General features: G+C 36.0%; 1 protein-coding gene across 1 annotated transcript in view; it reads left to right on the forward strand.

Moving 5' to 3' along the window:
* The window catches only part of LOC145692594 (uncharacterized), a 138,165-nt gene that overhangs the window by 36,460 nt on the left and 74,977 nt on the right, over window positions 1–26,728 (forward strand). Inside the window, exons 3-6 of the mRNA XM_081767915.1 lie at window positions 3,640–3,787; window positions 6,547–6,680; window positions 11,514–11,663; window positions 13,951–14,104. Of these exons, the coding sequence (XP_081624041.1) occupies window positions 3,640–3,787; window positions 6,547–6,680; window positions 11,514–11,663; window positions 13,951–14,104 (586 nt within the window). The remainder of the gene's footprint in view (window positions 1–3,639; window positions 3,788–6,546; window positions 6,681–11,513; window positions 11,664–13,950; window positions 14,105–26,728) is intronic.

A 26,728-nucleotide genomic window follows, 5' to 3' on the forward strand; every position in this document is an offset into this window, starting at 1 on the left:
ACCTGTTTGATAATAATAAGAAATGATATGAGAAATAAAGTGAGCAGATCAGTACGGGACTGTATACCTATTTTTGGACCACCCTGTATACTGTGTTCATCTTTCTTAGGTACGAAATTATAGTATGCTTGACGTGGAATAAATGTTTGTGGTATTTATGGTACTTATGGCATTAATAATTGCACATTTACTTATTTACATTTAACTTATTACTTATTAATTTTATTTATTACCCTTGTCGTAATAATAAACAGAAAAAGGTGGTTCAGGTTCAGCATTATCAAAATCCATTTCCAATAAAGGCGGCATGGTGGCTCAGTGGTAAACTCTTTTCTCTGGTGCGTTGATTTCGTGGTTCAATCCCTGGTCAAGTAAGTTTGTGGTGGAAAACATCTTATCTGTGGGTTTTCTGGAGGTACTCCCGTTTCGTCCCACTTTCTCATTCTACTAGCTCTTCCATCATCATTCACTTGCTTCACTTGCTTGTTTCCATCATTATTCATTTACTTGTTAAACTGAATGATTTCATTTCATTTTCTCCAACAAAGGCAAGCAGGTAGACAGGCAGCAAACGTAGCAGAGCAGCGATTGTTAACTATTAAGAATTACCATTGCTCACTCATGGGGCTGCGGTGGCTCAGTGGTAGAGCGTTTACCTCTCGTGCATGGGGTTCCGGGTTCAAACCCTGCTCCGTCAAGTGAACTTTGTGGTTGACAAACACCGTGTGCTTGGGTTTACTCGGGGTCCTCCCGTTTCCTCCCACTCCAGCCGGCATATCCGTGGGACGTAAAACTCAAAGATTTTCATTTCATTTTTTACCATTGCTCACTGACTGACATGATTTAGTAAAATTTAAAAATATATATATATGAATTCTTTAAGTTTCACTTACGTCCCACGGTTGTGCCAGTTAGGCTAAAGAAGACGGTGATGATGAGAGATGAATAAAATGGTGGAACGAAGAAAGTGGGAAGAAACGGGAGAACCCCGAGAAAACCCACGCACACGGTGTTTGTCCACCACAAAGTCCACATGGCGCAAGCTGGTATCAAACCAGGTACCCTAAGCACCGGAGGTGAACGCTCTAACACTGAGCCATCGGAATTGGATTGCACCGAAGAAACCCTCATAAAAGACCATGCTCTTTATCACGACGCCAATAGTCCCGCGAACATACAGCACGGACCGCTGATAACACGAAACGTGTGATATTGGCGAAATAACCATCGTTCTCCTTATTTCAAGCCACTTGATTGGTTTATGTGTGTTGGACGCCCTAAGAAGCATATGATGCGAAGTGTGTCTGCCCAACTGTGAAACCCTTCTGCTCGTACGATGCTGTAGATCGCAATATCCTGGTTTTCCTAGGGTCCAGGGTAACGCTTATCCGTCACGTTACTGTCCGTGGTTATATTAGCATTCTAGGGGGACAATGTGTATTCTATCATTTCGATGTTACTTTCGAACTATGATGTTATATCACACGATAATGATACAGATAGAGTAGTTTTTAGAACATCGGGATGAAGCTGAATACTTCTTTCTCCTGGCCATCCCAAACACCGGATCTGAACATAATTGAACATTTGTGGACCATTTCGGAGAAACTTACCCAGTGCAGATTTCCGTTTCTATCCTATGTCATGAAACATAATTATGTACTGCACGATGAATGGTGTAATATTCCACTAGCTACCATTCGGAATCTCTATCACTTCAATTACACTTGGTATCAGAGCACTTGTGAACTCATTCTCCTTATCACAAACACACACAAACTCATTCTCCTTATCTGGAACAAGGAGGAATTGCTACAAGAGTTTAAAGAATCAATCATTGTTCCAATTCACAAGAAAGGCGACAAAACTGGCTGTAATAATTATCGAGGCATTTCTCTTCTGTCAACATTCTATAAAATCCTTTCAAATATTCTATTAGCAAGGCTGACCCCATACGCAGATGAAATTATTGGAGATTATCAGCGCGGATTTAGGCAAAATCGATCAACTATCGCCCAAATATTTACCATTCACCAAATACTCGAAAAAAAGTGGGAATACAATACCCCGGTGCATCAACTATTTATTGATTTTAGAAAGGCGTACGACTCGGTTAGGAGAGAATCATTATACAATGTTCTTACAGAACTTGGAACACCGAGAAAGATAATTAGATTAATTAAGATATGTTTAAATTAATCCCAAAGTAAAGTCCCGGTAGGAAATTTTTTGTCCACGAGCTTTCACGTCGAAAATGGCCTGAAACAAGGAGATGCGTTGTCGCCATTATTATTTAATTTTGTTCTGGAATACGCTATAAGGAAAATCAAAGATAGCAACCAGGGCCTAAAGTTGAACGGTATCCACCAGGTTATGGCATATGCTAATGATGTAAATTTAATAGGGGATGATAGGAGAACAATAGAAAGAAATGCAAAGATCTTATTAAACGCTTACAGGGACATGGGTTTAGAAGTAAATGCAGAGAAAACTAAATACATGGAAGTGCGTCGGGATCGGAATACAGCAAATTATGGACGCGTTAAAATATTAAATAATACTTTTGATAAAGTGGATACTTTCAAATATCTAGGATCAATATTAACAGAGGAAAATCATATCCACGAAGAAATTAAATGTCGAATAAAGGCAGGGAATTCGTGTTACTATTCGGTTCAAAATCTCTTGTCGTCCCGAATTCTGTCGAGGAATTTGAAGCTTAAAATATACAAAACGATAATCATGCCTGTTGTTTTGTATGGCTGCGAAACATGGTCACTTACTCCGAGGGAAGAACATAGACTGAAAGTATTTGAGAACAAGATCCTGAGACGAATATTCGTATCAAAGAGGAACGGGAATGGGGAATGGCGGAAACTCCATAACGAGGAACTACATAATTTATACGGTTTACCCAACATTGTTAGGGTCGTCAAGTCTAGGAGGCTTAGGTGGGCGGGTCATGTAGCTAGAATAGAAGAAAGTAAAAACGCTTTCAAAGTCTTGACTGGAAGACCAATCGCTAAACGACCATTAGGAAGACCTAGGCGCAGATGGAGGACAATATTAAGATGGATCTCGCAGAGATTGGAATACAAAGTAGAAACTGGATGCAGTTAGCTAAGGATAGAAGTCAGTGGAGAGCTTTTGTGAACGCGGCATTGAACCTCCGGGTTCCATAGGCCATAGAGTGAGAGTGAGTGATCAGAGCACTTGTGATGGCGAAAGTTGGTCCAATGCGTTACTAATCTGATGAGTTGCAGGGTCTTATTTCCTTGCAGAAGTTACCATTAAATTCATAAGTATAGAGTGGCTCAAAAGTAGGTATACAAAACAGCATCGATCAAGTGTGACATTTTAACTTATTAAGATAATGAATGTATTTACTTTGGTTTGTTTCGAGCTTCAGGTATAAGTGAAAACAAATTAAGAACAGATAAGGAAGATACTAAATCAATACCTGAATAGATAACAATAAGTAAATGATGTAAAATGTCATGATGGATCAGTACGGGACAAATCGGTACGGAATCAAATTTCTGTCAACAGAACGATTTTTTCTAAATAAAATAGACGGCATAAACTGATGACATAAATTGATGCAAGAGAATAGAAATTAATGAACTTTCTTCATTACAGGAATACCAGAAATTAATGTAAATCGTTTCGAACCAATGGAAATATCGAAACTTAGCCTGACTCATGGAGCTGGACCAATTAGAATATCAGGTTATTTTAAGAACGTTATTGCACATGGAGCAAGTAACTCATCGACTACATTTGTCAAGTACGTATCACCTAATTACATGTAGGTGTTTGTAGTTTTGCATGTAAATGGATTTTCAAAAACGTATTCATTGAATATGTATTGAAAATTCTAGAATAAAAGTATATATATATATATATATATATATATATATATATATATATAGATAGATAGATAGATAGATAGATAGATAGATAGATAGATAGATAGATAGATAGATATAGATATATATATATATAGTGTTCAAAAGAGCGCTATTCCCTTTCTTTGATAAAGTTGCAGTAAATTATCACAAAGGCGTGGTCTCTATTTGGTAATTAAAATGAACGATTTTACTCTATAATCAATGTGGTATGCGATTTTAATATCTGATTGTGACCAGTTACCGCGTCGATGGACATTGCGCAGAGTTCTATTGAGTGATCAGCACGCTCTTCTAACCTAAATCCTCTGGATTTATACAGGGTAGCACCGACGTGACTGACAGATTTGAAACTTGAATATCACGCAGGCGTAATTATTCATATTGATTTTCAGTGTGGGAACGGAAAGAGAAGAGAAAGCCACGTTACATGGTTAGTCTCAATAGAGCACTGGGAGAACATAACAACGTGTAATCTTAGTTCGTAGTTATTAGGAATCTGAGTCCGTGCCAGAAATGCGAAACTTGGTCGGCATGGTAAGATTCCGTCTTGGAATACCATATTGTCTTGAGCGAAGAAATTTGAAGAGACTGGTAGTGTGTTGGATGTGAAACACGGAGCCCCAAGAACAAGTGCGAACTCCTGAGAACGCGGGATGACTAACATTAAAGCTTCGTTTAAAATTCGTTCCACTTCTGACACAAACTTAGTTTCGTAATAACTACGAACTGAGGTAACACGATGTTCTATGCTCCAATGCTCCCCTTTCGCCCCCCACCCCCTCAATTGCCAATTTCCAGTTCCTCTTCTGTAAATAACTCACTTGTCAGCGCTTTTCCGTTCAAGTATCTCTGGAAAATCACCTCTTAGTATTCTTTCCAGTAAGTTGTCGCCATTTTTGCAAATAAACAAGTTATAGATTGTATATTATGTTAGTTTAATGTATGAGGGTTATTACTTTTTCAATCTTTGTTGGACCACCAGAGGAAAACCACTTAAGATAACGAAAAAGGGATAAGTCTAGGATCTTTATAGCTCTTCGTTCATTATCTACATCGATAAACAAATATTATCTTTCAAACATTGTGGAGTATCCAGCGTAAAAAACATACCGATCGGAAATGAAGCATCCGCCAAGTGTGAACAACGTAATGTAATTTTATTATTTTTTCCGGAAGGGCATGATATAGCTACAATTTATCACCGAATGAGTAAGGATTACAACGGTAAAGTTATCAGTAATGGCTATGTAAATGAGTACTGCAGAGAGTGCCAGAGTGGAAATCTCTTTCAACAGAAGACTTTGACGAACGTATGAATCATGTGGTTCGGGAAAGATATGGATTACGAATTGTCTGATCTCGAAATTTCGGCAAATTCAGCAACCGCGAAGAGAAATAGAATTATATCATGGAGTTCACACTTGGCGCCCACTTCAGTTGCACTCGATATATTTTCACGCTTGCTACTTCACGATGATTCAATGACAGAATCCGTATACAGAGGTTGATTCATTTATTTGGGACCGAAGTCAATGTTTAACTGTACCCACACGGGCAACCCATCGTCGTGAGATTGCCACATGGCAAGGAACGCAGTAGAGTAATATGGTTGAGCCGCCGATGCCGCTGATGCCGCCGACACTGAACGGATTCTAGGAGTTCATTGTGACCCGTTGCGACACTAAGTTCACGCCATCATGCAAAGTAGAAATGTGTCAAGTGCATAATTTTCATGCAGACTTTGCTACTCTGAATCGTATTATACATAAATTTGCGGCAGAGTCCTGCGTTCACCATACCGACGCAAACAGTTAGACCAGTTTCCCAAACCGTACCACGATTGTGGCCGATCTCTCTTAAATGGTTTTCCTCTGGGACAAACTGTGTCTGTGAAAGGTGGAGGGAAACGTCAAAATGAACGCAGCGTACTACCAGACTCATATCCTGACTGAAATGTAGCTGCACGAAATTCCAACATTGTATGGACAAGATGTGAAGCAGGTTGAACTGCACCAAGATAAAGTATACAGTTATATAACGGAAGCATCGCTGTATGGAATAGGAAATTGGAATTCCAGCAATTCTAATATCCCTATCCCTGTTAAGAATCCAGATGCCTACCCAATTTGGATTCCTCAAACGGCGCCTGTCCTATCGTAGAATCCGCAAGGTACCTGGCCTATAGAAAGCCTGTAAGGAGGATTGGGATCCAATATCCCTGGTCCAAATGCAATGCAATCTCCTGCAATGGAAACTCCGATGCCGGACAATAGTCAGTAAAAGTAGATTGCTGATCAAACACAAGCGATGCTGGAAACACGGCATTTTCTAGCTAAACAGCACATTTAAATTCGGCTCAATGAAAATGAACCAACCTTGGTATTTAAGTAAGAACGGCAAGATCCAATGAGCAGCTTTATCTTATGCTTCCTCTCCCTCTTTTCTCTTGTCATGTTTTTTTTTTTTCTTCCTGGTGACTTAACTAAGGTTCAAAAAATAACCCTGATATATTAGTAATTTATGAGTTTACAAGTATATTATATTTATAGTTATGTGTAACATCATAAAAAAAGTAAAAACAAGAAGCCAATGAAATATTATTCATCTGGTTTTGTTCTTAATTTTCTTATTCCAGTTTTAACATGAAGGACTACTCATTTCGATTTGGAATTTACATTCCTGAAATTCGAGTGGAGGCCAAGTATGACCTCAAAGGCAATGTTCTTCTTTTACCTATCGTAGGCTCCGGAGATGTTAATGTTAACCTAAGTAAGTAGTTTGTTTTTGTAATATATAAATTTACGACCACACCAAAAATTGGGGTTTGTGTATTTCCACGAAAGGCTAAATGTGGTCTGCGTTAGTGTTATAGTTTTCAAATACAAGAATATTATGGTCTTTTTTAATAAAAAGCTCGAAACTTCATATAAAATAAGAAAAAAATATTGAAAGGTTTTAATAAAATTGAAGTTGAGAAAAATATCAATCAAATTACACTTTTAAAATATTTTTGTACCATCTATTAATTCTACAAGGGACCTTTTTTTAAAATTATATTTATTTTGGGAAAATAATACTGAATTAAGTTCGCATGTGATTAGGGCTGTCCGTGGAGGTTTCGAAGTAAGTCACAAAATATTATTTCAGAATGTATATTTGGTGCTTTTTGAAAAAAAAAACTAACGTCAATTTGTAAATTGTTACGAATTCTTTACGACCCTCAATTAAAAATTTAACACCTCCAAATTTTAAATAAGTTAAAAAATAACGAAACTTTCAAGTCATTATTTTAATCGTTATTTTCTAACGGATTAATTAAAACGCTGATTGGCAATAAGCTATAAAATTTCAATATAAGTCCAGAATTTATAACCCTCTAAGTTTTTAAGTATAAACATGGGTTAATATACTAGGAGATATAGCTAGCTATATTAACAAAAATAAAATTAATATTACGCGTATAAGATTAATTGTGTAAAGTGTTCTAACACAAAAAAAATAATAATAATAGTGTAAATAATTATTGTAAACATCCCGTATCTGTTGAATTTATATTCATAATGCCTTCATTATATAGCTTTAAAATGTTATTCAAATTAATATAATAGTTTTCAAATAAATATATTTAGTATTAATGAATCTCCGTAATAAAAGCGCTTGCTAAGAATTGCTTCTATAAAGATAACCAAAAAACTTCTACGCTTTTTCACCCACCACTTTTGAACATCGATATGTCACCTAAGACGTACCTGCAAGATCAAAAATAATCACATCAGCATGGACAACCTTCTTCTAACGTTCTGGAAGACGATGGATTCCATCGCGGTAGAATTTGATGGGCCGTGAAGCGAAAGTGCATTTTGATGTCTACTAGGGATTTGAACTGGCGTCCTCTAAGGTGATTGTCAAAGGAATTGAACAGTTGATAATCGGACGCTGCAATGTCCGGGGAGCATGGCGGATGCAATAGTGTTTCCTATCCAAGGCGCACAATGCAGTCCCGTGTCATTCTAGCGACGTTGGGCTTAAGAGTTGTCCTGTAACAGAAGGACGCATTTGCAATTCAGAAGTTATGGCTCTAGATTTATTTTTAACACGGCTCAACTGCTGACAGTACATCTCACAGATGACGAGAAGAACCCTAGCAGAAGTAGTGTGACGTAGGTATGGGCTCGCCTACTTTTCGCACGGGGGTTTCAAATGACACCACGGAATAGCACACAGGTGTGGACGACTTCTAAGTATAGTCCACACCTCAAAAACTAAAAATGGATTTGACCGTGTCGTTGACCTTTCCCCGCTACCCCTGTTTTAGGGTTCTTCTTGTCATATGTGAGCTGTACACAGTTGCATTGCTGGTCTGACCAGCTGATAGCAGTTCCCGATGCACGATGCTGCGAGCAGTAAACCAAACACACAGGAGAATCTTCTTCTGGCGCAATACTGGTTTCAGCTGTTTTGGAACCGGTTCATGGGATGCGGCGCCGTAGAGCTTTGTATATACATAACTCACTTCTCATCATATGTCAACATCCTATTCAGAAATGGTTTCTTATTCAGACGAGACAGCAGAGAAACACAAGTGTTTGATCTCGTTGCCTTCTGGCCCGGAGTCAAATCATGTGGGACCCATCGACCCAACTTGTAGTCTTCCGAAGTTGATAGAGGTGCTGCCGAATGGTTTCTCCACTCACACTGAATTGCAGTCCCGGTTACTCACATCTCTGGTTACTGTTCGCGTCAATTGATGCCTGAAGATCATTCTGTAAATGTGTTGGTCTTCCTGTACTTTTTGCGTTTCGAATGTTTCGTCACCGTTCTTAAACTTGTTTTTTTTTTTTTAAAAAAAAAAAACTGCTGCACTGTCCGTGTAGTCACGACACCCTCACCAAAGGCCTGGCATATCTCCCGTTCGGCTGCAGCGCCGTTTGACCCCAGTTTGAGCTCATACAGCATACACGCCCTTATGACGCTCTGCGGAGGTACCGTATTCACGCTATCCTTACGAAAGTTGACGGTGTAACTCAATAGCTACAACCAGGTAGTATGTTGGATATACTCACACCAACAACTGACCTTCGCCTTATCTCAACTCACGGTGTGAGGGCCAATGAAATACAGACCTCCACAAAAAGCGAGACAACTTTCTTGGTTACCTTTATATAAATACATACTATCAATAATAAGTATTATGAGACCTTTCTTTCTAGCAATTAATTGCGAAAAATATAAATATCAAAACATTTTTTAAGGATTTTGGTTTACCAAAACTCCTTTATAAGTTTACTCTAAAATATGTCCGTGTGTCCATCCATCCGGGAGACCAAATCTCAAGAACCACTGACAGATGACTATCAATTTTGACCATGAAGTGGAAAGTCAAAGTTTGGAATCGTGTTTGTTGATGGAAATGGTTGATGCACCGGAAATGGTACAAATCAGCCATTTCCGGTTCTAACCTTGATCACTAAAAGAGCAAAACCTACATTAGATAACGAGAAGCCGTTTCATGCAAACGAAAATTAAATGAAATGAAATTTTAGGTTTCACGTCGCACGTTATGCCGGCTAGGCTAAAGGAGACGGTGATTATGAAAAATGAATGAAATGGTGGAATGAAGAAGGTGGGAGGAAACGGGAGAACCCCGAGGAAACCCACGCACATGGTGTTTATCCACCACAAAGTCCACTTGGCGCGAGCTGGGTTCGAACCAGGGACCCCAAGCACCAGAGGTGAATGCTCTACCACTAACCACCGCGGCCCCCTTCATGCCATCGATTAAGCGTCCTAATGATATAGTTTATTTCTATCCACAACTTTTCGCTAAAACTAAAAGTAATAGAAATTCACTACAACTTTCGATTCTAATATTTAAAACGATAAAAGGTAGAGAGAAGTTTCGTGGAATCGACTAAGGGTTATAAAAATAGGTACCATCTTTTCTCTTAACTCTCTATTCAAAGTGAATATGACAAAAATCAACCACTTCCGGTTCTAACGTTCAAAACTATAGAGTAATCGATAGCAAGAACCGGGGAAGCACTGTGGCTCAGTGGTAGAGCTCCTACCTCTGGTCCGGCCAAATAAGTTTGTGGTGGACCACATCGTGTCCGTGGATTTTCTGGTACTCCCGTTTCCTCCCACATTTCGTTCCACTAATGTTACCATCATCATTCACTTGCCTTAATCATCCATCTTCCTTAGTCTAGCGGGCATAATCCTGGGACGTTAAACTGAAAGATTTCATTTCATTTTCATACCAAGAAGGGTTTTCTGTAATCAATTAACCCATCTCAAGAATTTAGTCCCATATCCATTCTAATTTCTCCACTAAAACCATAAGTGGTACAGATCTACTACCATCTCCGGTTTCTATATTGGTTGAAAAGATATCACGCCACATAAACCAAATTCCTTCAAGTTGTGTACACGTCATACGGTTAATTGTTTTATTTCCACTGTTTTATACACCTAGACGCCAGAAAACATTAGTATATATACTGTTTTCATAAATCATGTTACGGAAGGATTAAACTAGGGAATGTGTGGACAGCAGAACACTAATCGTAGTTGCTGTTGGTTTTCTTGACCTGAATTCACACTTCTTTCGTTCTTGTAGCTCCCCAGTTGTCTTCACGACGCTAGGTAATGTCGCAACACTAAATGTTAATTCACACAAGGAATGCCGTTCCCATGCCGTCCTCCATCTGTACCGTGATCCACAAAGTTTTTTTCAGGTTTTGACATTGAAAATGCATTGGGTTGTTTATTTTCTTAATTTTCTCACATGACGTACCGTGCATTGACAAGCCGCCTTGAAGAGAAAAATGCCTGGTCGTGGCTCGTCGCCGTCGGAGTACCCGGATTGACCATTCTTACGATCTATCTTGAGAGATGTCGTAAAAAGCAGTCGCGACCATGGCACGGACACATTTTGTGTCTCCCAAGCGAGTGGACACATTTGTCTCCCAAGTGGACAAACATTTTTTGCCTCCAAGCGGGTGGACATATTTTTTGTCTCCCAAGCGGCCGAACACGTTTTGTCTGTCCTAAGCGGACGAACACATTTTGGTCTCCCAAGCCACCGAACACATTTTGTGTCTCCTAAGCGGATGGACGCAGTTTTTGTCTCCGAAGCGGGCGAACGCATTTGTCTCGCCTAAGCGGATGGACACATTAATGTCTCTCAAGCGCACGGACTCAATTTTTATCTTCCAAGCGGATGGATACACGTTTTATCTCCCGGATTGACAGATACACTACTATACAGTGTAAATTTATAAAGGAATTTTAGTAAACGAAACTCTTTTACAATTTTCAACACCACATCCACTGTGTGAAACTCTCTACTCGCATAGTTATTGGATATCCAACATGCAGTAGCGGATCTACCCCGGGGTGGGGGCCTAGCCCCCCCCCCTCAGTTTTTGAGTGACAAAAATAATTTAAGCTGTTATGTACATATATTTTTGAAAATTTATTATTCTATAATAGTCTGGAGTCTAACTCCCCCCTAGTTTTACCTTCTAGATCCACCACTGCCAACATTCATTATAACGTTTATGCATGCAACTTGTATTATTTAAAGCATCTTAATTTCAGGAAATGTGACAGGTGTGGTATTTATGACAACAGAAAGGCAACAAGTTCAGGGTCGTGAGATTCTCTATATTCCATACATGAAAGTTGACTTCAAAGTTGGAGGGATGAGTATTCACTTGACAAACTTGTTTAATGGAAATAAGCTCTTAGGTAAGGAAGTGTATTGTAGTTATCCATAGTTCACAATGAAAAATGGCAAATATGATTCTAGATTAATTTTAAGTGTGGAAATTAGTGTTAGTAAAGTAGCATAATGTTTTAGATTAGATGCTTTTTACAGAGAAAAAGCGTAAAAACAAATAAAACATAACTAAAAGTTGTGTGAAAGCTTGGGTTCAATTTATCTAGTTATGCCATTCTATGAATCGTCTCCAATTAGAGTCTAAGCCAGAAGAAAGAGCGCTTGTCGTTTTTTACTGTTGACTTTATGCCCTTGAAAGAATTTGAATGTTGCCACGTTACGCCAATAAGCTAAAGCCATACAGCTCGGGTAGCTCAGAGGAGCGCGCTAAATTGCAACACAGCATTAACTTTACGTTCCTAGTACCACAGATTAACGCTCTCGCCTTCGGTGCGAGCGGTCCCGGATTCGATTCCCGATGGGGGAGCTCGGTCGATAAAGTGTAACAGCTTTTTCAGGCCAGCCACCTTGAATGAGGTTTTCCTGGGTTTTCCTTATTCACACCAGGCTAACTTATAGGTCCCAATCCGCTTCCTTCCTTCTCTTTCCCCGGATAGTGTGCTCGCCGAGGGACGTCATCCCTCAAACGTGACGGGCTAAATGGCCATAAGATGTCGAGAGCCCAGAAATCTAATCGTAAATCCCTAAAATCCCTAGTAGCAGAGATAACTTGCAAATCGCTTGCTGTAAGCTTGCATTGGAAGTCGGCAAGCTTGTATCCGGCTTCATTGGAAAGCGTGCAAGCATGCCGCAAGCTGGGTTCCAGTAACGAAGTTATATAGGGCAACCTTGCATTCAGTGTTCTATTCAAGCTTAAAGCAAGCGTTTTACGCTGGGGGCAAGTCAATAGCCAATGAATGGCCAGTGATGCTATGACGCTATGCGAAAGATCTAAAGTATCGCTTGCAAGTACAACCGAAGGCAGACTGTATGAAAGCACGCGTTGAAAGGACAAGCATAGAAAGCCAAAAGCCAAGCACGCGCCAACTGGCCCAAAGCTTTCTTGCCACTTGCGGTGTTTCCAGATTAGCGAGGATAAAAAAGTTTCATGAACAAGGTAAGAAGAAACAGTGGCGAAAGTATATTTTTTTTCAAGCAGTCCCTCGTACATTTATGCTGCAAAGTACTTTATCCTTGTGCAGAATACAAACAGCGTTTCACCTTTTAATTAATCAGTATTCCATCTTTCTAAGGAGTAAAGCCTTATGGGAAATCTATGTCTTTGGATTTTCCGCTGTAAAACCTCTAAATGGTCCTCCTGGTCTCGAGCTTTTAGACCTTTGGATATTTCCACTTAAGAACGACAACACGCCGCACTACCGCCAAGGGCTTTGTAGAAGTTGGTGGAAGGTTTGCAGAAAATAATACTAGAATTGAAATACATAAAAAGGCTTTCTTAACAAACAAAATACAGTAAATAAATTATTAAACATTATCATTCTGTATTCATTCTATTGACAATCAACAAATACATTGTACATAGCCTGCACTGATATTATTGTTGAAGTTATTATACCTCTCGCATTTCCACTTGAAAGAGTAGCAATAACGCTTGAATCATTGAGAAATATATCGTATCTCGCGTAGCGTAATTCAATCAGGAGCTTGGAATGTAATTTTACATTTCTATAGTCCAGAAGGTATAACGTCGTGGGCTTCCCGCGCTTGGATCTGCTCGTCACTGGGGGTGTGGTAAGAGAATAGCCAATCACCACCCACCATTCACCGCGCTCAGCGAGACACGAGTAACCAAGCTGGCCACTTCCCATAAACGTCAACTACAACTTTTCGCGGGAAGCTAACGATGTTATACCTTCCGTACTTTAACAAGTTACATTCAGCGCTTGTAGGTTGTAACTGCGCGTCTCTTCTGCTAACAGCAAGAAGAAAATAAGAATTTTGATTTGCCTTCAATTTTAACTACAAAAAAAATCAGTTCATTATTGTTCTTAAGTGTATCAGTATTCCATTTCTAGATCAAGGAAAGATATTATTAGACTAATTAAAACAGAATTGATATTTACCTTTAATTGTACAACGTGCGGACCCAAACTAAGCTTGAGGGAAACTGCCGTTTTCATTTGCCGATATTTATGCGCCGCGCTCTCGGTCTCCAGCGGAAGAAACCACACCGTAGTAAAGTTTTGTAAGCCTTGGGACGCTAAAGGCTTTTCAAAATCAATTCTATAATTAACTGAATCTTCTTCAACTATTTATGAAGAAAAATAGTAAATATTTATTTATGTATCATTTCAGGGCAAACAATGAACAAATTCATCAATGATAATGCATTGGGAATCTTGTACGAGTTGAAGGACACCATTGCATCAGGGTTAAGCATTGTGTTTCGGAGGATAATGAACCAGGCCTTCAGTCACATCCCGACTGACCTCTGGCTGAAAGGGGATTAAGCTGTATAATCCACAAGAAATGGTTCAGGAGACACTAATTATTTGTTACGAAGTGATTTTTCTATTCGTGTTATTAAGAGAATTCAACGTTTTCTGTTTAGCAGTCGGTAGCAAATTTTCTACCTGTACTACTGAAGGATTCTGCTTTCTGTACTCAAGTATGCAGGTGTTGCTTAAACTTTTCTATCTATTCTGTGGTATTTCAAGTTTAATTTTTCTTGTTGCTAAGTAAGTATGATATTGGTACATGGTTGCCAAAAGTCCATGAGTCACACCCGTTAATTCTCCTACCATCTTCCCCAAACTAATACCTGTACTTAAAATTCTGCGTGATTCTGGTCTCTACTTAAAAGCCTTTCCTCCCCACGTCACCTCACCCCCCCCCCAGAGTATAGTCTTGATAAACGTACAATTTTAATCTCGTTAGGTATTTAATTCTTGCAAATAGTTTTCTTCTCAAGTCTCTTAAAACTCTAATCACACACACATCGCCACGAGCCCTAATGTGGGCACTCGAATTAGGTTTTAGAACAGTAAAATTAACAAGCCGAGGTGAACTCATCTCAGATGTTTCCGGCGTGAAAAGCTGTTGAACACAGCCTCTGTTGTCGAGCCGAGTCTTGCCCCATGAATTTTGTTCAGTTCCCGCCAGTAGTTACAAAGAAGTAAAGTACCACATACAAGGAAGCTGAGCCCGACTCCCTAATATAGCATCTTTATTTCTTAGATTATGGACTATTTGCTCAATGAATTTCGTTCAGATCCGGCCAGTATTTACCAAGAAATAAAGTACCACATACAATGTGAGACGAGACAAGCTGAGCATATCCCTGACCCCTAAAGTGATCATTTTTTCTTAGATGATGGGCTACTTGATCAACAAATTGCGTTCAGATTCGGTCAGTAGTACCTGCAAAATAAAGTATCTCATGCGGTGGTTGTCCTCTGGTAGCTTAACAAAGATTGCAAAAATCCTACTTCTAATTTCTCCTGGTATACAGTTGTAAATTTAACATTTCTACCTACTTGTTACTTAATCCGTCTGGTACGTAATTCTAAGTTCAACATTCCTACCTAATGGTTACTTAATCCTTCTAGTATATAGTTCTAAGTTCAACATTCCTACCTGATGATTACTTAATTCTTCTAGTATATAGTTCTAAGTTCAACACTCCTAGCTAATGATTACTTAATTCTTCTAGTATACAGTTCTAAGTTCAACATTCCTACCTAATGATTACTCAATTCTTCTGGTATATACTCGTAGTTCTAAGTTCAACATTCCTACCTAATGATTACTTAATCCTTCTAGTATACAATTCTAAGTTCAACAATTGTACATAATGATTACTTAATCCTCTGGTATGTAGTTCTAAATTCAATATTCCTACATAATGATTACATAATTCTTGTAGTATATAGTTCTAAGTTCAACATTCCTACCTAATGATTACTTAATCCTTCTAGTATACAATTCTAAGTTCAACATTTGTACATAATGATTACTTAATCCTCTGGTATGTAGTTCTAAATTCAATATTCCTACATAATGATTACATAATTCTTGTAGTATATAGTTCTAAGTTCAACATTCCTACCTAATGATTACTTAATCCTTCTAGTATACAATTCTAAGTTCAACATTTGTACATAATGATTACTTAATCCTCTGGTATGTAGTTCTAAATTCAATATTCCTACATAATGATTACATAATTCTTGTAGTATATAGTTCTAAGTTCAACATTCCTAGCTAATGATTACATAATCCTTCTGGTATATAGTGCTAAGTTCAACGTTCCTACCTAATGATTATTTAATCCTTCTGGTATACAGTTATGTCTTCAATATCCCTAACTCATTAGTATTAATTTTTTATTCCATCTACTAAACATAATTCTTCCCTCAACCAAACCATTGTTATTAGATTTTTTCATCCATCTGCTAAACATTGTTATTTCTTCAATATATCCAACTCATTCGACTTTCTCATTCAGTTTGATAGACACAATAAATCAGCCCCAAGTTACAGATATGTGAAATGCCGAGGCCGATTTTATATTGAATCCATCGTTCTCTTTTCATCATCTTCCATTTCTTATTAGTCAATTTTCTTATTTCGTTTATTAAATGGTGCTGTCTTTAACATTCGTCTTTCTCATTCCTTCTAGTATGCAATTCTTTAATTGACTCTATATTTTTTTTATTATTCAACTTTCCATTGTTCTGTCTTCAAAATTTCCAAATCATTATTATTCAGCTTCTCATTCTTTTTCTAGACATAATTCTCCCCTCAAGAATACTCATCTCATTATTAATTATTAAAGTTTTTCATTCTTTCTAGTACAGGTAGTGTTCTTAGTGTTCCTTAACATTTTAAACATTATGATTTAAGTTCATCGTTTCCTCTGGTAGACATAGTTTTCTTCTCATACATTACCTCAATATTATTAACTTTTCTACTTTATTGTGGTAGCCGTACTTCTCTTCTCAACATCACCAATTTATCATTATTCACTTTTCTTATTTCATCTGGTAGTGATCTATGAGAATCCACAATTCATTACTGTTTAACTTTATCGTTACTTCTTTACTCATAACTCTGTGTACAAGCTTTCCATCTCATTATTATTCACTTTCCCATATCTCCTGATATATCTATTCTCAACACTTCCATTTCATCATTTAATTTTCTTATTATTTCTAGTCATGTAGTTTTCTTTTTAGCATCCTCTATTCATTAAGTAATTTATTTTTCTCATTCCATCTGGTACATAGTTCTGTCCTGAAGTCCATAGTTCCTTCCTTAACATCTCCATCATCCCAATTCATATTTCTCTGGTAGACAGAGTTCTCTCCTTAGCACCTCCACCTACTTAGTATTTCTTAACTTTATTATTCCTTCTACTACACATAATTCTGTCTGTAAGATTTCCAGCTTATTCTTATTCACATTTCTCACTCTATCTGATAAACAAAATTCTTTCTTCAGCATTTCTACCTAATCATTAATAAACTTTCTTATTCTTTTTTGTGAGTAGCTATCTCCTTAATATTCAACATGCTCACTCTATCTGATAAACACAGTTTTACCTTCAACAGTATCATCTTCTTCTCATTATTCACTTTTCTCGTTTCATCTGGTATATTTAATTATCTCTCAGGATGCACAACTCATTACTATTTAACGTTATTATTTTTTCTTGTACACACAGTAAAATCTTCAAGATTTCCATCTCCATCTCATTCCTTTTGGTAGACATAGTTCTCTCATCAATATTTCTATCTCATCATTGTTAAACTTTCTTACTATTTCTGGCAGGTATATTCCCATCCTTAACATTTGCAACTGATTATTATTCAATTCTCCAATTCCATTTACTAGGCAAAGTTCTCTCCCTGCTAGTTCCAACTCTTTCTTATGCAACTGGATTATTTCATCTTATAAGCACAGATGTATCTTCAACACCCTCAGTTATAATTATTCAATGTTACCATTTTATCTAGTAGATATTGTTCAATCTTCAATATCCTCAACTATTAATAATTACTATTCTATTTTCTTTTTCTTTCTGGAAGACATAGATCTTACTCCAACGTCCCCAGTTCATTGTTATTCAACTTTCTTATTTCTCAGTTTCCTCCTAATCCTCAACTGATGACTCAACTCTATCATTCTTCTGGTAACCTTTACTTTCTCCTCACGATTTGCATCTCTTACTTTTAATCTTTCTCATTATTTGTTGTACACATAGTTTTGTTCTTAACATCCTAAACTCATTATTATTTAATTTTCGCATCTATCTGCTAGAGATAGTTCTCTCCTTGATATCATCAACTTGTCATTATTCTACTTTCTTAATATATATGATCGATACAGGTTTTTCTTCAACAATCTCAAACCATAACATCTTTGATATCCATCTAGTAAACATAGTTCTTTTTTCAAAATCTCTGACTAATTATTATTCAGTTCTTTCCTTCCTTCTAGTAGACAACGTTATCTCTCCATTATTTCTATCTCATTGTTAATTTACTCATCCTTTTTGGAAGAAATGGTTCTCTCCTTAATATTTCCTTCTCGTTATTACTAAACTTTCCTTTCTTTCTGTAAACATTGCTGTCCGTAACAATTCATATACAATTACAATTTATTTAAGATTCTTCGTGGCTAAACAGTTACCGTACGCGCCTTTGGCATGGGAGACCCGGGTTTGATTCCCGGCAGGAGCTCATGTGGTTCGGATTCCACGTTAATCAGTAGGTCCCGTTTCCTATAGCCTCGCTGCTGAAAGGGACGTTAAACTCAAAATCAACTTAACAATCATTACTATTTAAGTTTATCATTACCCACTTGTACATATTCTTCTCCCATCAACATCTACATTTCATTACTGTTAAGATTTTTTTCATTTCTCTGGGTATTCATACTTTTCTACTCAGCATCTCCAGCAAGTTAATTATTCATTTTTTCAATTTTCTTCATACTTCTCTCCTCAACGTCACGAATCACTAATTTTTAATTTTCTTATTCCTTCGGGTAGACATAACTCTGTCTGTACATTCAAATCATTATTAATTAACTTTATTATTCCTTCTTGTAGACATAGTTATCTATTCAACATCTATAACTCATTATCATACAACTTTGTCTTTCCTTTTTATATATAGTTCTCTTTCCTTCATCCCAATCTATTATTCTTTAACTTTTCCATTTATCTGGTATATAATTTTCTCTTCGCCATTTGAAACTCATTATTATTAACTTTATCCTCCTTTTTAGTATATACTTTCCTCCACAATATCCTCGACTCATAACTATTCGACTTTTTCATTCCTTGTAGTATATAGTTATTTCCTCATCACCTCGAGCTAATTATACAACTCCTCTTCATTATCTCAAACTAGTTATTATTCAGCTTTCTTATTTTTTCTGGTACATAGTTTCGCCCTTAACATCCACAACTCACTACTCTTCGACTTTGTTCTTTCTGGTGTATAATTTTCTAATCATATTCTACCACTCATTATCATTCAACTTTCTAATTCTTATTTGTACATAATTTTCTCTTCAACGTTAACAACTCCCTCTTATTCAACTTTGTATGTTTTACTTGTATGAATTTCTATCCACATCATTCCAAACTATTTATTATTCACTTCTTATTCCTTCTTGAATTTAGTTGTCTTTTCAACCTCTCCAACTCATTACGATTCATTTTTACTCTCTTCTGGTATATAGTTTTCTCTTCATCCGTTATTATTAAACTTTCTTATTCCTTTTGATAGAAAGTTTTCCTCTCAACATTTCCACTAATTACTATTCAATTTTCTCCTTCCTCCTGATACCCATAGTTCTCGTTTTAACATCTAGAAGTTATTAGTAATAAGCTTTCTCATTCTTTCTGGTGGATACATTTCTTTCCTGAATTTCTCCAACTTATTCAACTTTCTCATTCCTTCTGATACACAATTCTCTCGTCATTACCTCTAGCTCTTTATATTCAAATTTCTCATTCCTTCTGGTATATAGCGTAATTCATGATCTCCATTTCATAATTATCTCTCATCCTTTTGATAATAGTTTTCTCCTCAAGCACTCCAACTCAACTTTCACCTTTTCTCCGATGTATAGTTCTTTCGTCAACATCTTCCCTCACTAATATTCAATTTCTTCTTCCTTCTGGTAATAGTTCTCCTTTCATCATCTCTAAATCATTATTATAAAACTTTCTCAATCACTCTAATATATAGTTTCTTCTCAACGTCCCCAACACTTTATTATTCTACTTTCTAATTTTTTCTACTTATAGTTTTAATTGCCCCACTCATTATTATTCATTCTCATCCTTACTGACATACAGTTCTTTTGTCATCATATACAGCTCATTATCTGGTTGACTGCCATGAACATCATATGTGATGCTCACCTTATTTTTCTCTGGGGCCATGAGCACCATATATGATGCTCATGCTTGATGTCACAAATTACTAACTTATCCAAGTTCTTGAGCATCATATATGATGCTCATTGTCACAAATTACTGTGAGACAATGAGAATCACATAAGATGCTCGGCTCCCATTGGTACATTTTCGGGAAAAACAAAATATCGCGACAAAAATGTTCCATAATCGAACCAAAGGTAATATGAAATTTATGGCCTCCTGGGACCATATTCAGTACCCTCAAATCACCTTGGCAGTCAACCTGTTATTAGTAAATTTTCTAATTCCTTCTGCGATATAACTTACTCTTTTACATACAAACTTATTATAATTCAACTTTTTCTTTTCTCTTGTACGCAGGTTACTCTTTAACCCTTTCACTGTGGAAGGCGACGGAAAAAATTTCCCTAACCTGCGAATGTCGATTATAGTCGACGTGTTAAAATTTGTCTGTATCTTGGGTTTGTCGATTGTAGTCGCCAGAGGTTTTCTGTGTGATTTCTATTGTTTATCGAAAACAATAGAACACAAACAAAAATGAACGGTACAACTTTGGCGACTACTCTCGACAAAGCCATGATACGGACAAACAAATTTTAACACGTCGACTATAGTCGACATTCGCATGTTAAGGAAATTTGGTTCTGTCGACAAAAGTCGACTTCCTCTGTGAAAGGGTTAACTTCCGCAACTCATTATTATTACACTTTCCTCTTCCTCCGGTAGGGATAATTGTCAACATCTCCAACATATTATTATTCAACTTTCTCATTCCTTCTACTAGATATAGTTCTTGTCTCAACATTTGGAACTCATTAATATTCAAACCCCTAATTTCTTCTCATTATTTACTTTTTGTATATATACCTCTCTCCGACATTCGAGAACTTAACTCTACGCGGCACGGCATATCAACCTAGCATCTCTATAGTTCAATATATCCTTTCAATCACTTTCATTCAAATGTATAATTTAAAGTCTCTCCGAAAGTTTGCTATTTCGGGCAATGATGACTAAGTGACAGTCTCTAGTATGGCACAAATTTCCATTTATTTTGCATTCTTATTGTTTCCGTGCGTCCCCGTACTTTTTCTATTTCCTGTGGGTGTAGACTTTTTATATTTTTCCCTTTCTGCATTTGATTTTCATCGTAATTCGTTACTCAAATTCGGTTCATCTTTCTGCCTTCTTTGGATAAACTTAGTTCCCTCACTTTTATGTTCATCGTTCTTCAATGGATAATCGTTTTCTTCAATAGTTAAATTATGTATGTTCTTTCATTGTTTGCGATATCTTTCTACTTTTTTCTGTTTCCTGATGCATGGTTATTTATATTCCTATTTCTTATTGGCATCTAGTGCCTATTTCCTCCAAATATATATTTTTTCTATCCAAAGTTTGAATCGGTTTGTCATTTTCTCTCTTTTAATTTTTCAGAATTCAACATCTGTCTGCATAGTTTTCTTCTAGATAGATTTTTCAATTGTGTATCCACCTCATGAAGCACATGGTTGTGACCACGGGTCTAGTTTTCGTGTTCTCATTTTTCGTCATAATACCCTATAATGGTTCTCTGCTTGTATATTAAGGATTTCAAAGCGCTTAAACCTAGTACTTCTAATCACTAATGCATTCTTTCTTCAAAGCTTGATTAGTTATTTTCTTTCCTTCAGATTATAGTTTCCTATTGCATTATCTTCTTGTCCTTTTATGTATATCCTTTTATTATCTCTTTTCCTAGTATTTTCTTACGCTTTCTAATTATTCCATAGGTGCACACATTTTCTTTTGTAGAATGCTTTCTTCCATGTCTTTTCTCCAGGTTTGTATAACACAACTTTCAAGATACATTTTCCTTCATTCAAGATACATTTCCACTTCAAAAAGATTTTCTTTCATTTTCATATATTTCTACCGTAACACTTATTTTGTAATGCCTGGTTTATACACAATATCATATGGCCTTTTCAGAAAAATGTACAGAAATATTGAGTTGTTCTTAAATTATTGTTCAAATCATCCCTTTTAAAACATTTCATGAATGTTTCAACATTCTCCTTGAATTTTTCGTTTTACGAGCGAACTCTCTATGCAAATATTGATGAATCCGTCTATTGATTTATTTTTCTTTAATCATATTTTAATAATGTCCTTTAATTTGTTTCTTCATAACAAGGTTCAATACAATTACCCATAAGTGAATTATTTCTCTATATTTCTTATATATTAACATTTAAAAGATTCTATTGCTCTCAAGAGCTGAGGTAGGTGTTTCTAATAATGATATAAATATTTTTTCTTTTACTTATGTTTCGCCACCATTACCATGTTTCTAGGAACTATATATCTACATCACTATAGAATGAAGTTTTTCTTAAGCTTCGCCACCATAACCATATTTCAAGGAATTTTATCTGTTTTTCTTAAGTTTCGCCACCATTACCATATTTCAAGGGATTTTATCTGTTTTCCTTAAGTTTCGTCACAATTACTATATTTCAAGGGATTTTTATCTGTTTTTCTTCAGTTTCGCCACCCTACCATATTTCAAGGGATTTTATCTGTTTTCCTTAAGTTGCACCATCATTACCGTACTTCAGGGGATTTTATCTACAACTATCGAATGATTTTTTTCTTAAGTTTCGCCACCATTACCATATTTCAGGGGATTTATCTACATTACTATCAAATGTGATTTTTCTTAAGTCTCGTTACCATTACCATATTTCAGGGGGTTTTATCTTCATTACTATCAAGTGTAATTTTTCTTGTCTCATCACCATTACCATATTTCAAGGGATTTTATCTGTTTTTCTTATGTTTCACTACCATTACCATATTTCAAGGGATTTTATGTTTGTTTGTTTTTTTTAAGTTTCGCTACCATTACTATATTTCAAGGGATTTTATTTGTTTTCTTTAAGTTTCACTACTATTACCATATTTCAGGGGATTTATCAACAATACTATTAAATGTAATTTTTCTTAAGTCTCGTCACCATTACTATGTTTCAGGGGGGTTTATCTACATTACTATCGAATGAAGTTTTTCTTAAGTTTCGCCACCATTACCATATTTCAAGGGATTTTATCTATTTTTCTTAAGTTTCGCCACAATTACCATATTTCAAGGGATTTTTTATGTTTTTCTTAAGTTTCGCCTCCATTACCATATTTCAAGAGATTTTTTTTACATTACTATCGAATGAAGTTGAATTACTAGGAAAGACATATGTCAGCAATATTTATTTAACAATTACCAGATACAGCTCAGAGGCCATTTTACACTGGATATCTAACAACAAAAATAACAATGGAAAGGATTTGGATTGTAAAGGTACCTTAGTGTACACGGTTGAAATTATTACTACTCTGCGACGTAGTCAGTACAGACGTCGAGAGCAAATAGTTTTGTACATTTTCGTTGTTTTCCATATCGTGCTGTTCCAGTTATGAAAAATGCTGTCACTTATATTTGTGTCATCTTGGTATCTTGAAGGACCTTTGTCCTCCATGAGCTAGGACACCATTTACTTAGCTACTTCATTTTTTACCAAATCAGTAAGTGTCTTCCTTTTTATTGTAATCCATACGTGATCTGTTGGTGTCCACAACGTCAAGCCGTAGAATGCATCATTCAAATTCTTGATATATTTTGAAACAATCACCAATTAAAGATCTTTATAAAAAGTGATAGCAGTTGTACCAAAGAAGCTCAAAATGATTGAAGAATAAAATTTTAGGGGGTATCACAGCTCACAGGGAGATGAGCAACTCTACCTAATCTAACTCTACTTTCTCTTTAGAAAGCAATCCTTCCTACTATTAATAATAAAAGTACCTACGTAAAAATGGTATCTATCGACGAAGGAAGAGTTATTTGTTGCTAATGAGAAGAAAATCAATTTATCTTTTATTGATCGAGGAACCAAATTACCTCAAAAATGCTCACAGACTGTGCTCTTAGGTAGGGGTTTATAAAAGTACCTATATACAGTTAAACATAGCTTTCAGCTTAAAAGTTGCACCTAGTTATGCGGCAACAGCGAATGAAACTTAAAAATTTCCTCTAATGACAGGTATGAAATTTTGATACCGGCTGCATCATCAGAGAGCATAGTAAATTTTGATGTATATAATGAAACTAGTCATGTTATTTTTAAGAAAAGCAACGGTAAATAACTAACAAGAAATCTTAAGAAGTGGCTTTACCTAGAAGACTGTGTTTGTTTGTTTTAAATTACATTATTCAACCTCGTACTAAAATTCTGGAATGATTGTATATTATTTTTGTTGTAAACAAAGTTCAGTCACTAATTGAGTCAATTTACTAAATCCGTCAGCCTAAACAACGCGACAATGCACGAACTTAAGCAAAGCTGAGAGTGCCAGTGGATATTGGAGAAAAAACGAGGTTCTCTGTAATTACTGTAATTACTTTTCGTTTGTGTGAAATTGAGTGGAACAATAGAGCGCATACATGGACCATCCTAAATCGTACGAAACATGCTGAAGCGTTTTACCTGTCCTATTGTCCTAGGTGAGTGCAAAGTGAGTTGAAGCCTTTTAAATTTCCTTTCTTGTCGACCTAGATGGCTACAAAATGGTCACTCTTAACGACTTGAGCCAAACTTGTAAGTCCTTTCGATTCTCAATTCTCAAATCTTTTATTGCAGTAGTTTATTAGGGCTGAAAATTTAATATGTGCCCAGAAAACTAACTGTAAATCTATATAAACACAATTGTATTAAGTGCGCTGCAAACAGTGTTTTCTGCACAGATTCGTAATCCTGCAGTGTGCTTTCGCGAACCAATCAGGCTTTTGACCTTATGACGAGAAAATGTATCTAATTCATTGTTCGTCGTTGTGTATTCAATATTCATCGTCTTTCCATATGTGCTTAGAATGGTATTAATTTAGAATGGTGATTTTTTTTCATTATATTTTTGTGAGCAAGGTGAGTACACATAACCAGTGAAAGATACCTTTTTTGTTAGATTTCTAGGTACATCGGTTCCTAATCGACATAATGAAAGAGCACTAAATACGATGATAAATAATACACATTCAACAAGAAAGAGCTCATAACCACATTACCTCCTCTCAAGGTCACCAGCTAGACTGGCTCGCGTAAGGAAATTGCGCACAATGCAAGGTAACCAACCTTTGCAGCAAAAAACATTTGCAGCACACAAAATTAATCGTTCATCATTACTTTTGGAATGGACTGTATTATGAATGTTTTATTTGCTACACATGAATAACGTTCGATAAATAGTATTTCATATTGCCGAATAATCGTCAAAATAAAAGCACGCCGTTGTAGATATAATTAGGGTGAAGTCAATTGAAATTTAAATTTCTGGTCGACAATTATCTGATGAAATGAATAGTACCGTAATAAAATAATTATGATGGTGTACGAGGTTGAATAACATTATTATAAAGAGGGAAATATTTTTGTTTCTTGAAATTTGGATATTGTATACAGTGTTGTAAAGAGAATTTGTACGTTATATATGTATGTAATAAAAATGACCAATAAAATTTTCTATACAGAAAAATTGTGTTTAAATTTTCTAGACAAATCAACAATAGAAAAATCTTTTGATAATTCAACCAAATTTGTTTCATAACCGTGAACTTATTGTGAATTTACGGTACATTTTGAAGCCATACGAATTCAGTACTAGAACCGGAAGTGCTAGATCTATCTCCTGCTTCAATAGAAGGATTGTAACTTATGTTTAGTGCTCTGAAGCCATATCGCAAACTGTTTCTAGCTTTGTTTTGCTGTTTTTATTGCATGGGGATTATTAATATTGAAACCAGAAGTTTATATTTTTATTGTAACAACACAACAGACATTCTGTCCATTTACGGTGTTTGTTTACATATATGGTAAATGACATTATTTTCTTACAGAAAAAATACAGAAATTTTTAGTTTTGCTAATTCATCTTATAAGGTTACAAATTGTATTCCTAAATACTCTTTCAAACATATTGAATACATCTATTACATCACATTTTCTTCAACATTATTGTACTAAGAGTTCATTCTCCCTAAAAGGAATTTACATAGGATGTCAGTACGCTTTCTTACACTACAGAACACTGCTATTGCTCGACCTCGATTTAGACGTTGAAACATGCAGAAGAATATTAGAAAGTTCTATGCAATTAATTTTAGTATTTATTATTTTACACAGAAAAGCTAAATCATTAATAAACCTACGTTGCTCCAATGTCAGTATATTGAAGTTGTTTGCTAGTTCTAGGTATGTATGATATGTATACGGGATACAATCCATTTTTTATACATTAGTAGTTTCAAAAACTTGCACTGTACTCTTTCAATCATTTGGGTATATTTCGCATTATGGGAAGTACAAATAACACAAGCGTATTCCAATTGAAGCCCGATATAGCAATAATATCATTTCAAAATTGTCATGTGGCTACGGAAGTCTTTACTTAGTTACACGATAAACAAAGCCAAGACTCTTATATGCATTGTTTGCAATAGTATCAATATGATTTCCGAAAGTCAGTTTTGGATCGAAAGTGACACCAAGGTTTGTAACAGTTTCCGGCCTACAAATATTTACCCCATCAATAGTATAATCATAATTTATGTATTTTTCTTTTCTAGTAAATGTGATAGCTTTACAT

This window comes from Thermobia domestica, chromosome 8, assembly GCF_964235325.1.
Source record: "Thermobia domestica chromosome 8, izTheDome1.hap1.1, whole genome shotgun sequence".
NCBI lineage: Eukaryota > Metazoa > Arthropoda > Insecta > Zygentoma > Lepismatidae > Thermobia > Thermobia domestica.